This window comes from Bombus fervidus, chromosome 12, assembly GCF_041682495.2.
Source record: "Bombus fervidus isolate BK054 chromosome 12, iyBomFerv1, whole genome shotgun sequence".
NCBI classification, from domain to species: domain Eukaryota; kingdom Metazoa; phylum Arthropoda; class Insecta; order Hymenoptera; family Apidae; genus Bombus; species Bombus fervidus.
This window is the reverse complement of record NC_091528.1, coordinates 9,698,508-9,712,949: the sequence shown is the minus strand read 5'-3', so window position 1 is coordinate 9,712,949 and position 14,442 is coordinate 9,698,508. Positions and strand designations below refer to the sequence as shown.

The following is a 14,442-nucleotide window of genomic DNA, read 5'->3' as shown; positions in this document are numbered from 1 at the left end:
TAGAGACCGCCAAGTTCAGTAGATTCCTTACCGTTAAATACACGTGAAGAAATTATACTTGACTTTATAGAACCCTTAAAAATGTTTTTCTCGGTACTCTTTGTTCTATTTTGTGTAACATCGGATGCCTTAGTACACAGATTAAATGTCCCCAGAGTTTTATTACCAGTATTTAATGATTTTGCTGTAAATTTTACACTTGAAGTTACTGATGGTGCTTGTTATAAATGGTAACTACTATTTCTTTTACAACCTAGTTTTACTATTTTGTTATTTATTTAGTTGCAATTTTTAATATTAAAATTTAAATCTTTTCAATTTTTCATTCATATGTTTAATATTTTATTATTTATTCAGAAGTAATTTTTTTCATGAATTTTTCATTCTCCCTCTCTCTCTCTCTATCTCTCTCTGATTGTACTATGATTTTCAATACACCTTGTTATGGTTTTATATTTAAAATTAAAAATACATTTATCAATAGGTCAACATCACGATTAGATATTATCCAACTAATTCCTATAAATGAAAATGTTGAGAGAACTTGTTCTTCTGCTATATTGATTCAAACAATAACGAGAGAGTCCAACAGAAATACTGCAATAGTATTAGCAGAAGATGTTAATAATGGGCAATTTTTAAGATGTGACGTTATAGTAGATGTGATATTTTCTTTAAATCTTGTGACAACTACCAGAGAATTATATATAGAGGAAGCACCAGAAGCATTTGAAGTTAGAGCATACGATGAACAAGGTAAAGATATTTGATAAAACCTTATATACTACATTATTTAAAAGAGCATTTATATTTGTCAATATTTAATGTTTCCAGCATTGTATTAATAATATATATTGAGCACCTAAAGGGTCTTTTACATACAATACTGATCGTCTGAATGTTCCTTTAAAGTTATTACTTTAAAATTTGTAAGCTTTTAAAACATGCATAAATTTTGATTATAATATGATATGTTTTTATAGGAAATGAATTTACTACTCTTGCTGGTGTCGAATTTCTTTGGAGCATAGACAATGCTGATAAGCACATGTCAGATTCTAAAGCAAATGATATTTTAAGATTTATGACTTATCAAGAATCACATTATGAAACTCCACCAACAATTGCCGCATTAGATGTAATTGGTAAAAAAGGACATATTGTACTGCTAGAAGGAATAAAAACTGGCACAGCAAAGGTATCAATGTATTTTATATAGACGTAAATATTATTGCACTTTCAAGCAAAATAAAATATTTAATTATAAATAAAATATACAAAGAAAAGAAAATATTTTTCATTGCAGGTTTCTGTGAAATTAACTTATCCAGAATATAAACATGTTCCACCAATAGAAGTTGAATTAATTGTAATAGCCAATCTGATTATCATTCCATCAGACACAACAGTTATGGCATATGATAGTTTTAAATATAAAATAATGCAAGTAAGTATCACTATTATTATGATACATTTTGCATATTAATGTTGATTGAATTATTAATATATTTATAGGCTCGTCAAGGTCGTTTGGAAGAAATAACTTTACCATCTAGTCAATACTACTTAGAAGCAGAAAATCCTAATATATTAGAAATTGATAACGATCGTGATTTTGCATATGCTAAATCTCTAGGACGTACCAAAATATTCTTACATGATAAAAATGTACGTGATGAATATCCCGTTATTTTACCATCTGCTACAGTTAATGTAAATGATGTAGCGTATGTAATGCTTGCTGTTTTACCCAATAGAAATTGGGGTTTAATACTTGGTCATACTCACGAAATTGTTGTTGAATTATATGATAATAAAGATCATAAATTTCACATTGGAGAAGGTGTTGAAGTGTCAGTGAAATTAGATGAACACTACTTTGAACCAAAGATGATAACACAAAATGGCACTTACATTGTTGGTGTGCCTATCACATGTGGAACAATGACTGTCGAAGCTACCCTCAATGGTATAATTGACAAACATGGTAGAAAAGTGTTTATTGCTTCACGTCCTACTACAAGAGCTGAGCTTTTGATTCATACTCCAGTTACTATACAACCTAAGGTATTGGCAATTCCGTGGGATTCTAAGGCTAAAACAAGGTTATCATTTATATTACTATTATTATGTGCAATACATCATTCTTTTTCGTTAATAATAATATTTTTATTAAATTTAATGTATGAAATTTTATTTTATTATTATAGGTATGACACTGTACTAAACGCAAGTGGAGGAGATGGATCATACGTATGGTCAAGCAAACATCCTTCTATAGCAACAATTTCTCAAAATGGCGGAATGAGAATTTTAACAGCAGGTGTAACAGAAATAAATGTTGCCATGACAAGAAATCAATATAATAAAGACACAGCAAAAGTGTATGTATTACCTCCTTCCAAAGTAAAAGTAATTGAATATAACATGGAAGCTGCTGTAGGAGAACAGATTTATCTTCACATTGCATTATATGGAAGATTAATTAATGGAACAGACTCTAAAGAAATTCCATTCAGTGATTGTAGAGATATTAATTTTGAGACATACATTCCAGACGGTAATTTTATACAAAACAATAGTAATGTCATAGAACCTGTAGGAATTGCATGTGCCGTTATAGCAGTTACTAGCGTGGATATCGGAACATCCGAAGTAACGGTAGTATACAACGCTAACGGTCAATATTTGACTGACAACGTTACTGTGTCGGCCTATGAACCTTTAATAGCATTACATCCAAGTAGCAAGGAAACTTTATTAACAGTGGGTTCATTGAGAAAAATAGTTTTTAAAGGTGGACCCCATCCATGGTCTAACAAGCCTCAAAGTTATTCGCGAAAAATTCAAATATCTGAGGAAAAAATTGTTGATGTAACAGAACATGCAGATTCTTCAGATAAATTACACGATATATTCGTTATTGAAGTAATGTGTCGTGCCCTTGGAGAGGTGGATGTAACATATAAAATTTCAAATGTTCCTCTACTGCCAAACTGTAAAAGTACATATGCATCTGAAACAGTAAAAGTGATTTGTGGTAAACCTAGACATATTTATCTTCAACCTGAATTTAAGGATAAGAATTGTCCTATCAGCAATCTTAATATAGAAAGGATAATGGCACACAGTGATAAAAATTTGAAGCTTATTACGATAATAAAAGATGAAGAAGGCAGAACATTCGATAATATTACGAGTTTACGAATTGAATGGAATTTAAAACCCTCGACTGTAGGTTCTGTAGAAATGCCTTCTAGTTCTATAGAGGAAACAATCACGGATATGAATGTTATTTTACCAAAAAGTTACTATCAAAATGTCATTTTTAAAAAACATTTTGGCACTCTTATATTAACAGCTACAGTTACGGGTTATCAAAAATATATATTAAGTAAATTAAAAATAATTCCCGAATGGCCACCATTCGCAATTGAGACTGAAAGAAAAATCTATGAAACGCCTCTTATAGAAACTTCTATAGAAGTAGTTTTAGTCAATGATACCTCTGTTATCCCTGATAAATTAATGGTATTAAATGATCCTACTGCAAAATATTACTTGCAAGTGAATCAGGGTTCTGGATACTACGAATTTGTATTAAGTTCAGATGATATTGCAGAAGTTCGATATATAGAGTCAACAAAAGCAATTAGTCTCATTCCAAAAAAATCTGGAGTACTTCATTTATCATTGATAGATCTTTGTTTACCTTCAAAACCAGCTGAAGTTGTAATTGAAATACAACAACTCGCCATAATAGAGATAGAAACAGTGAATAAAATCGAAAAGGGAAAGTGCATAGTAGCTGCATTGAAACTTTATGACACGAATGGCCATGCTATAAAATTGCCATCTTTGAATGCTTTAGAATTTAGAGCAGAAATTGATAACGAATACATAGAAGTTAAACAATTACCTGCTAGTGAACATGGCAATCCTCCTTATAATCAACTATTGTATATGGTATATGGAATGGCAGAAGGTGAATCTCAATTAATTTTCGTCAGCAAAGGGGCCGAAAAGGAGATACAGAGTGAATCAGCAACTATCCAAGTCTTTGTTCCTTTAAGAGTTTTTCCAAAAAATCTAACAATACTAGTAGGGACTGTTTATCAAGTACAAACAACAGGAGGTCCATCAAATGCAGAAATTGAATTCTCTACACAGGATAATGATATTCTGAATGTTGGCTATAATGGTATATTTGAAGGAAAATCAGTTGGACAAACAAAAATTATTGTTAGAGCCATTGGTCTTAATGCTAAAGGCAATAAGGTTATTTATTCTGAGGATCATGCTGATATACATGTATTGTATCTTGAAGGAGTTAAAATTGTTGTGCCAACAAGTAGAGTAAAAGTGGGTGCTATGTTTCCACTTTGGGCATTTGGTATCCCAGAACATTTAACTCCTCTTATTATAGGTTCTATGCAATTACCACTAACTTTTATGTGGTCATCTAGTGATTCTAATTTAATAACATTGCATAATATGTATGAAGGTACTGGAATTAACATTAGATACCAAAATGAGGTATCTTTGAGAGCCAAAGCAATTAGTCCTGGATTGGCAACTATTTATTTAAATGTTACAATGCCATCTAATATGTTAGCTGGTTTTAAAGGCGATGTAACATATACTACATTTATAAAAGTTGAAATTTTTGAGGAATTGCGTTTAATGCATTTGGGAATACCTTTTGATGCACCAGTGATACTAATGTCTCCAAATTCTATCTTAAAATTAGAAACAAATCGTGACAAGCATGGTTCAACTATTTATAAAGTATTGTCTACTGTACATGGAAATGATTCAGTAGATTTACAGGCTTTAACAGTTGCATCTAAAACCGTCACTATTGATAAAAATGGCATCATAAAAGCTGGTGAAAGTATTGGAAAAATAGTTATTTCTATTACAAATACTGAAGCCTATAATTTGAAACAATCAATAACTGTTATTGTTGAAGTAAGATTTATATTATATTATTAAGATGTGAATTTGATTGGGAGTTTAAAAAATTTATATCTCGATTATTTTATTTATAGGTCAAGCCTATTCATTATATGATGTTGTCTTTAAAATCAATTTTACGAATTCGGAGTGGAGAAGAATTAAATATGTTACCCAAGGGTATGGAATTGGATTATATTCTTGAATATTATGATAATATTGGAACAAAGTTTCATGCTGCTGAGGTTGATGCTAAGACTATATTAAATCGGGTTGATCTCGCATCATTTACTAAAGGTTCCGAAAATGTAGTTACTGCAAAATTTATTGAAAATGGAGACCTTGTTGTAAAAGCATACAATGAAAGATATCCTAATGCAATGTTTGATTATGTACATATGATGATTGGTGATATAGTTTTCCCCACAAAGGTAATTTACATGTTTATTTTATGTTAAATAAGAAATTTTCATATATGAATCATTTAAATCATTTAAATTTATAATGTATTATAGACTACACTAACAGTGGGCGATATAGTATGCTTTTCAATGCCACTTTTATCTTCTGATGGTGATCCAGGTTATTGGCAATCTTCTGCTCCTGAAATATTAACTGTAGATCCTATTACAGGAATAGGTCGAGCAAAAAGTATCGGTTATGCAGTAGTAAAACATAGTCTTGCAACTCACATGCAAGGTGAAATAGAAGTTCACATCCAACCTATTGCAAAGGTACTACATTCAGTGAATCATTTGGAATTATTAATCATTAATATTTTTTCGAAAATTGTACATGGTATTGTTTTGTACATACAGGTATCAATTGTCCCACTAAGAGGTCGAAATATTACTGGAACTGAAACTTTTAGTGTTCCTGTTGTACTTAAAAGCAAAGATGAACAAGTCAAAGAAAACAATATCCTATCTAGAGGCTTAGGTGGTTGTAGAACATTTAGTTTATTTACTTTAAATTCATTTCCCTATACCTGTAATATACAATTTGTTTCATCAACTTCATCTATCGGAATAAAAGACCTGTTTCTTGTCAAACCGCGATTTGATATTGCAACTGGTACGTTTAATTTGATCTTCTGCTGCATATAACAAAATTTACTATTATTTAACTTTATATAGAAATTGTTTATTGTAGGATTTTATTATTGTGATGTAATCCCAATGGGTTCTCCAAACATAATTTCTAGTACACTAGAAAGTCGTATTCAAATAAGTGCACAAAGTAAAGACATTGAGGCTGTGCCTTTAGAAGTTACGTATCTTCCTCCTGTCTATGTTGATGCCAAAGAAATTATTTTTATTAATACCCATTCTCAAACCATTCCAACAGCAACACTTGAAATATATGGGTTGCAATCTGTATTAAATCATCTTACTGTAAGTTTATTATTCTATGGAAGTTGAAGTAAATTTTAAAATACGATTCATTTCATTTGTAATAAACTTCTATAGATTGATGTACCAGATGGAATGACTGTAAGTGCTCGACAATATATTTCAAAATCTACAATGCAATACAAACTGCGTTTGATGCATAATCAGGAAGAAATCCAAGGTCAAAAAGTTGTTATTGTAAATGACATTACAAAGCAAAATATATCCGTGAGTAGATTAAAAAAACACTTATAAAACATCGTAATTTATTGTAAATAATAATTTAATTTTGTTTCTGTAGCTTTTTGTACGTGTAACAAAATATGAAAATTTCATACCATTATCTGGAATCCATTGGGTAGATTATATGTACTTCCATCGTTATACATTCGGAACATTTGCTGTTGTTGTAATTACTTTCTTCTACAGTGAGTCTCTTAGTATTTCATATTGGTTTTAGCTTATCGTATAAATATTTTCTTACAATTTTATCTTTATATTTTGTTTTACAGTATGGAAGAATAAAATAGCAAATGTTGATTTAAACATAAAGAATAGATCAGTTTTTGGTATGTATTTTATTTTAACATAATTTCTATTCATATTTATGATAAATAATTGTTTAACCGTAATTCATCTTTTATAGCTGATAAATGTCCACCACAATTAAAAAAGATTAGTACTCCATGTTCATCTCCGTTAAATAGTACGACTATGTCAACTCCAAGGAGTCCAGTTACGCCAACAAGATTTACATTTTCTGCGTTTGATCCTGTATATGGTGATCCTCGTGGTCCTTATTCGGCAAGTAAACGAAATAGGTCCTTGAATATGACACAATAAAAATGAATAATTTCAATTTAAAGATACATTGTACAGTGTACTTATATTAATTAGATTTGTTTTTAAACAAACATTTCAAAATAGTGCCTTATTGTCACAACTTATCATATTTTATTTATATTTAAAAATTAATTATTTTTTATGTTTATGATCATGATATGGTTTTGTGTATTACTATTAGATGCGTGTATGTGTATAGAACAGTGTACATTTTGTAATTTACTATTAAATAACTACGTATGTAGGCCAATGTACATACTGTAATATATAATTTGAAATATATTATTATATGTATATGTAGAATTTAAGTAATTTAACTCCGTTCTAATGGCATTTATGTGGCGCCATTTATGAGATAAAGAAGGATCATAAGCTTTGAATGTATACGGATAAATGGCAGCACTTGTCTGTTCTTAGATAAGGAGCACATTTCTGTGCAACAAGGATAGATAGAGAAATTATTAGTTCCACTTTTCACCACTGCGTGGTGAATAATATTTCTATATCCATGAATTGATGAAATATTTTATTTAAAAAAAAACTAATTAAATGGGTTAATTTGTAAACTTTTATGATTGATTCTCCCAAATTAGGCTCTCAGCTTTCTTCCAATATTCCATTTAATGTACGAAATACACGAATGAAGATTTACAAATTTCATTTAATAGATCAAGATATTTGCTTGAATAATATTTCATTTCTCGCAGACTATATTCGGTACATGGATCAAAATTGTACCTGGAAATAGTTAAAAGCATCAACTTTTGATACATACGCGTAGAATGAAAATTAATTGCGTGAAAATGTAAAATTTATTTTCTAATTTCGACATCGTCACTCAGTATCACTCCTTATCTCATCATGACGATACCTCTTTTCATATTCTATGTTCCTGTTAACATTCCTCAATTTTCAGCCAAAAATTATATTCTCGATAGATAATGATCTCAATCCGATTACTAATTTTTATTGCTTTGGTTAATTTTTCATGTGATAATTCCTTTAAATTATTAATAAAACATAATTTACGCACATTATACGATAATCTAATACATATCATTATTATTTTATTATGATGTAGGATACAATCATAATTAAATACTATTTAAACTTATTAAAAAATTATCATGATGGACCATTTCTTTTCCACCTTCATATCATTCAAATATGAGAATATTAGGAAAAATCTAAAATTGAAATTTCCTAAAATTGAGTTTATTTTAGTTGACAAAAGGATTGATTACAGCAAAATGAATTTTTCTTCTTCTATCTTAACGATATATTTTCTTTGTTAAAGGATTTGAACAGATCTTTAGTATATACAAAAGTATTCATACACAAATAAAACATATAAAATTAGAAAATAAAGTATGTGTAGACCGAATATTGAACTAAAATTTTATATATTCATGTATGATTCCAATTACAGTAATTATGCAAGATAACTTTCTTAGTTTAAATAATATTGCACGGTATTCTATGTTAGTGATAAAAAGAAATTGGAAATTGCATGTAATGTTACTTACAGTAAAATGTTCATAATCTTTTTAATTTTCTCCTGTTTTCTCCCCCATTATTTTGTTTAAAAACTGAAAAGATTATTTTATAAAGTGTTTTGTACTATACTTCTTCATATTTACTCCAAAGATATACATACATATGTATAATGGTATTGTTCTAATCAGTTTCTTATATTCCATATAAACAATATGTAACATGATCCATTAATCAGACTACTTTCTCTAAAGCCATCAAAGATATCACATATCTTCAATTTTTGCACTGATTATGTTTCAAAATATGTAAATATATGTTTATTTAGTTCACATTTACTTAATTTTATATATTCTAATATTTTTCTTATCTTTTATTAAAAATTTTAATGAAAAAAGATGTAATTGTATTAGATAACTCACAAATACATTAATATATAAAAAAATAATAGAACATTTTATGGTTCTACTTTTGTAATACAAAAGTAAAGTATAAAAATGTTGTTACAGAAGTATGTTTAATATAATAGAATAGTTCTAGTTCTCGTAAATTATCTCTGGAATCATGTCCATGTGTTAGAAAGTATTTTGAAAGAAATAATACTTGATATTCTCAATGGTTTTAGAAAAAGACAGTTTGTAGTACACTTTACTTGTTCCCGTTGTAACTAAACCTTAAGAAAACTCTTTGTTTATATATGATTATTCTATAGTTGTCTAAATGACAAGCATTTAAAATAAAATTAATGGTCCAAGATTAGAATATACATTTTCCATAAATGAATAAAATTTCCATGCAAACATAAAATATGATGGAAAATTGACTATTCACTGTAGAAGATAGGAGGTAACATTTGGTATAATTGAGAAAGAGATCATTAGCATAAAAATAAATTAAAAATACAAACTGAAATTTGTTTATTATACAAGATTTAAAAAAGAAATTCATCTTTCAGAATTATTAAGTACACTAAAAACTTATCATTTCTATAAACTTATATTATACATGTATGAAATCTTATATAAAACAAAAATTTAATCTGTACTTTTGAAATGTATGTTTTATTTGTAAGAAATCATCTAATTTTTAGCATTTCCATAAATTACTCCGTATTATGTGTAAAACTTTTTCATTTTGATTATCTGCTCCACGTAATAGAATTCACCAGTAGGCAGAAAATAAAACATTTTTAATATATTTTCCAAGGAATATAATGAAATCTTTGTATAAATGTATATATAAAAAATAATAAAATAATTTTACTTCAAAGATTCCACTGTTTCATTAGAGAATAGCAATTAGTTATAATAAAATTTATTGATGTAAAAAGAAATGTAAATATCACTCTGTAAAAATGTTTCTCACATGAGTTTAAAATTGAATTGAATTTTGATTTAAGCAACTAAAATACTAACATTTTTAGCAACATCTTATAATGAAACTACAGTTTTAACTATTTGTAAATTAAATCTGTAATTTTGAACACTTATTTGAACTTTGTTTAGTGATTACAATAATTTGTACCATTTTAAATCTGTAATTGGATTATTCCAACTCAATATAATTGTTTCATTTATATAGATATACTATTTAGATTTCATAAATTTGTTGTGTTTGTAAAGAAATAGAAACGTTTTTGCGTTTCATGTCTAATTAAAACTGATTGTTCCATTGAAGAAAGTCATTACGATACAATATCGAGAATCTGTACAGTTTCTAATAGTGATATTTTGTAACAAGTTGTTTAAAGATAGTTACATCATATCTTCAGCATATTCTTATACTAGACATGTGCTTTGTTTTCTTCAACAATCTCATAGATGTAACACAACTAGTATGTTCATAAACTTTTTAATTTTGTAATTAATCGACAGAAATTTTCACAGCTTTCTTATAACTTTCTATTTAAATAATTACAAAACAATATTTTGTTATGTTAGTAAAATATTGCTCACAATCAGTCAAATGTACTGACTCTTATTAGATTATTATCACAAACGTTACATTATGAAATTGTTGGATAATGATCCCTATTACCATTTTGTACAATAAGAGTACTCCTTTATCGCTTCAAACAAAACGTAAATTTATCAAGCTTTGTTTTCTGTAGAGACATTAAAAGGATTAAGAAACGTAAATCCAATGATTGTAATATGTAGTACATGATGAAATCATGTTATAACTTATGCATGTTTTATACATTATCTTAAAACAAAAATATTCTTAGAGCCTGAAACATTCGTTTCATTTATTAATTTTACATAAACTTTTGGTTTCACTTCAGTCTTATTGATAAAAATACGATACATGTAGAAAGTATACTATCGAGACAGAAACAATTTGTTTGATTAACTCTTTATTTTTGTTTTTCTTTTTTTTATCAGTGACTGCACAAGCAGTCCTCCATAACGAAGTTTTGATGTCAATATATACTTTAAAAATCTGTTTTTTTTTTTTTTAATCACTGAGAACATGGAAGCTGCAAGCATTCCATTGAAGTGAATATTGTGTTCGAGAATATGTTTCAAGGAGATTTTGCCTTTCTGTTCCTTTGTATTTTAAATATTTATAATAAACACAGCTGTTCTATATATATATAAAAGAAAAAGAAAAGGAAAATAGAGCAGAAATTACAAGAGTATTGTACTTAAATCTAGAACAGTTGGAATCGGTATTTAGTAATACATAACAGAATGTATAAATAACATAAGAGAAATATTTTACAAAGTCTTATATAAAAAACATGATTAAATCGCGACAATATAAACATTATCAAGGAGTAAATTTTCTACATCAGGAAAATATACATCCGTACTTAGTACAAATTAATTGTCTCGTGAAAATGAATTGTAAGCTACACAAAGCTAATGGAAGAACATAGAATAGTTCCTGACAAAAATGACTTCATCTCTAGAAAGGCAAAGTCTTATAAAACGTACGTATTACTTATATAATGCTCATCGATCGGCGGTAGCGTTTTCTAGTATTAGTTATAACAACAGGAACCGACACAGGGGCGGGAGGAGTTACGGGTGTAACAGGAGTCATCGGTGTAAGAGGAGTTAAAGGAGTTTCAGCCATTTGGGCTGAAGAGGGGGGCCTGAGCTACCAAATGTAGTTCTCGGTTTGAGGGGCTCGCATTACTCCCACACCTCCACCGAGTCTTCTGTAATTCATACAACCACATAGTTTCCATTGATTTTGTTCTGAATCGTACACTTCAATTGTTTTTAAATAGGCAGTTCCATCAAATCCACCCACTGCATATAGTAAACCATTCACTACTGCTAAACCCACCTGAAAATATAATAAGTGAATGAATTCTTTTGTTAGTAAGAAACGTATGATTTTTAAATTTATCTGCATCCAATATTATGAAATTTAAGTGAAGTATTTTTACTGAAACAGGTTTTTACAAGAAATCAGGTTAATGACTGTTTTAAACAATAAATAGTAAAAGTTAAGGCAACTTACTCCGCTTCTTCTTGATGTCATAGCAACTATTGGACTCCAAGAATTTGTGTGAGGGTTATACCGTTCCGCACTTGAGAGTTCCATGCAGTCATCTCGTCCTCCAACGGCATAAATTAGATTATTAAATACCGCACAGCCTAGATGCTTACGTCTTGTAGACATAGGTGATACTTGAGACCATTTGTTTTGTCTCGGATCATATCTTTCTACTGTATTTAAAGGCGACTGGCCATCAGATCCACCGATGGCATATAAATAACCGCCTAGCACAGCAACAGCTACTCCAAGCCTTCTAGTGGTCATTGGTGATACTTTAGACCATTTATTTTCTTTAGGATCATACCTGTATATAATAAATCCTTTGTTTCGTTTTGAATCCTTTTAAAATTATATTAATTTGTATATTTCATATTGATACATGAAAGTAGATAAAATGAGTAAAAGCTTACAAATAATGTTCTATCATATCATACAGTTATCATGTCATGTTATTTCTCACTTTGTTATTGTGTTTTATAAAGTAAAGAATGGTAGAGATAGCGCTCTAACAATAAAACGTGAATAACATGCATGATAAGTAGGCAAAGTTTATTTATACTTGTGATGTATAATTAGTGAAGAGACTCTGAATGAACAAAATTTGATTTTAACTATATGGCAATAAAATATTTATAAATAGGACAATTTACCTCTCAACATGATTTAAACATTGGACGCCATCCTGCCCACCTACCGCGTAAAGAAAACCATCCAATACTGCAACACCTACGCTAGTTCGACACGATGTGGTAGGTGCAACATCACAGGACCATTGATTCGTTTGTGGATCATATCGTTCGATGCTATTTAAATAGCTTTGTCCGTCGTGACCACCCACTGCGTACAACAAATCGTTCAGTACAGCTACTCCGACACCACATCTTCGTTTACTCATTGGCGCCACCATTTTCCAATCCGCAGTGTTAGGATCAAATCTTTCCACGCTAGCGATTGCATCGCCAGAACACCAACCTCCAACAGCGAATAGAACTTCACCGCGTCTGGTTGGTTTTCTAGGTCGTGTTCTAGGTCCTTGCATCAGCGGCCTTTCTTGAGGAAGCAGCAAGTAATTTTTCGCTTCGTCTACCAAGTCTCTGCATGCGTCATCGGACCGAACTAAAAGGTCAGAACCTACGGTTCCAACTAAAAATTTTGGGCTAAGGAGGGGTAGTCGTACATGTTGAAGAACTTGCGCCAAATGTTGCCTTCTCTCAGTGACATTATATTTGACCCAGTTCATAACTGCACTAAATACCTGTTCTTCTGTTCGAACATTTAACTCGTCCGAAGAAATAATATCTACTAATTGGCCAACAGGCAATAAAAGAAATTCTTCGCTTTCCATTACCTAGTTAGGAACAAAAATGTAAACAATTATTATCTAATCTAATTATTAGATACATCTTGGAAAATGAAGAATACATACTTCTTGAAAATTGTGCTGTGTAAACTTGTCCGCGATTCGTAAAAGTTCACGACAAGAATGAGTATCAGCAAACGCTCGTATACCTAGACAATTAGATGGATCTAATTGGCGTTTGAGAAACTCGCAACATATATCTTGAATCTCTGCTAGCTGGAGAAGGCACGCTGCTGGAAGGAGAGTTTGAACGTTCGCTTCCTCGACGATGATGTGAGAAGTGTAACAGAAGTCTATCAATAGTTCCATCGCCATTTCATCTATGTCACGTATCGTGACTTCAGTTTGTCGAGATTCCGCCAGCTCCCCAGTAAACATCGCTCTACAAACAACACAATTTTAACGATTTAGTCAATTTAAATTTTGGTGATACCAATGTTTAATTACGACAATAGTATCTTACCGGAAGTACGGACTACACGCCGATAAAATAACACGGTGAGCGAATATCTTTCTAGAGCCGACATTGAGAACAACATCGCACAATTCTCGATGACGACGAAGAACATTGAGTTCGGTGAGTGTAGCACGAGGATGCTTCTCTGAAGTGTGACTGAGGCGGGCTGGGGAAGGTGCGCGTTCTACGACCATTTCACCCATCCTCTGTGAGGATGGGGCGCCCGCGGTCGCTCTCCCCGAGGCGCCCCTAGACCCCCCTAGCTGGAGGCGCAGCGGGGGTGACGCCCAACCCCACACCGAGTCTATCTGCAACACCATTCACCAACCACCACGGCTCTCGAACGTGCCCGCACCAGGCCCTCTGATCTTCTCAAATCCCTAAAATCAAAACATTCGTTTTTTATCTGTTTAAATGATTTAACTGAC

General features: G+C 30.6%; 2 protein-coding genes and 1 long non-coding RNA gene across 7 annotated transcripts in view; 1 reads left to right on the top strand and 2 right to left on the bottom strand.

The window, feature by feature from the left end:
• Positions 1–13: 13 nt before the first annotated feature.
• Gp210 (nucleoporin 210) lies at positions 14–7,212 on the top strand. The gene is made up of 14 exons (XM_072014643.1): positions 14–230; positions 485–756; positions 984–1,198; positions 1,307–1,447; positions 1,516–2,105; positions 2,211–4,971; positions 5,052–5,387; positions 5,472–5,690; positions 5,775–6,030; positions 6,109–6,350; positions 6,426–6,575; positions 6,649–6,775; positions 6,860–6,916; positions 6,994–7,212. The coding sequence occupies exons 1-14, from the start codon at positions 82–84 to the stop codon at positions 7,188–7,190; spliced, it is 5,712 nt and encodes a 1,903-aa protein (XP_071870744.1). The 5' UTR covers positions 14–81; the 3' UTR covers positions 7,191–7,212.
• Positions 6,907–7,539, bottom strand: LOC139993172 (uncharacterized). Its single transcript, XR_011801320.1, has 2 exons — positions 7,450–7,539; positions 6,907–7,171 (listed from the first exon to the last, which is right to left on the bottom strand). It is a non-coding gene; the product is annotated as an uncharacterized lncRNA (long non-coding RNA).
• A 2,443-nt stretch (positions 7,540–9,982) lies between these two features.
• The window catches only part of Dbo (Kelch-like protein diablo), a 44,496-nt gene continuing 40,036 nt past the window's right edge, over positions 9,983–14,442 (bottom strand). For all 5 annotated transcript variants that reach the window (XM_072014650.1, XM_072014649.1, XM_072014647.1 and 2 more), the window contains 5 exons: positions 14,021–14,394; positions 13,624–13,939; positions 12,848–13,545; positions 12,159–12,501; positions 9,983–11,981 (listed from right to left, as the gene is read on the bottom strand). In XM_072014650.1, the coding sequence (XP_071870751.1) occupies positions 11,790–11,981; positions 12,159–12,501; positions 12,848–13,545; positions 13,624–13,939; positions 14,021–14,334 (1,863 nt within the window). In that variant the 5' untranslated portion in view covers positions 14,335–14,394 and the 3' untranslated portion in view covers positions 9,983–11,789. The remainder of the gene's footprint in view (positions 11,982–12,158; positions 12,502–12,847; positions 13,546–13,623; positions 13,940–14,020; positions 14,395–14,442) is intronic.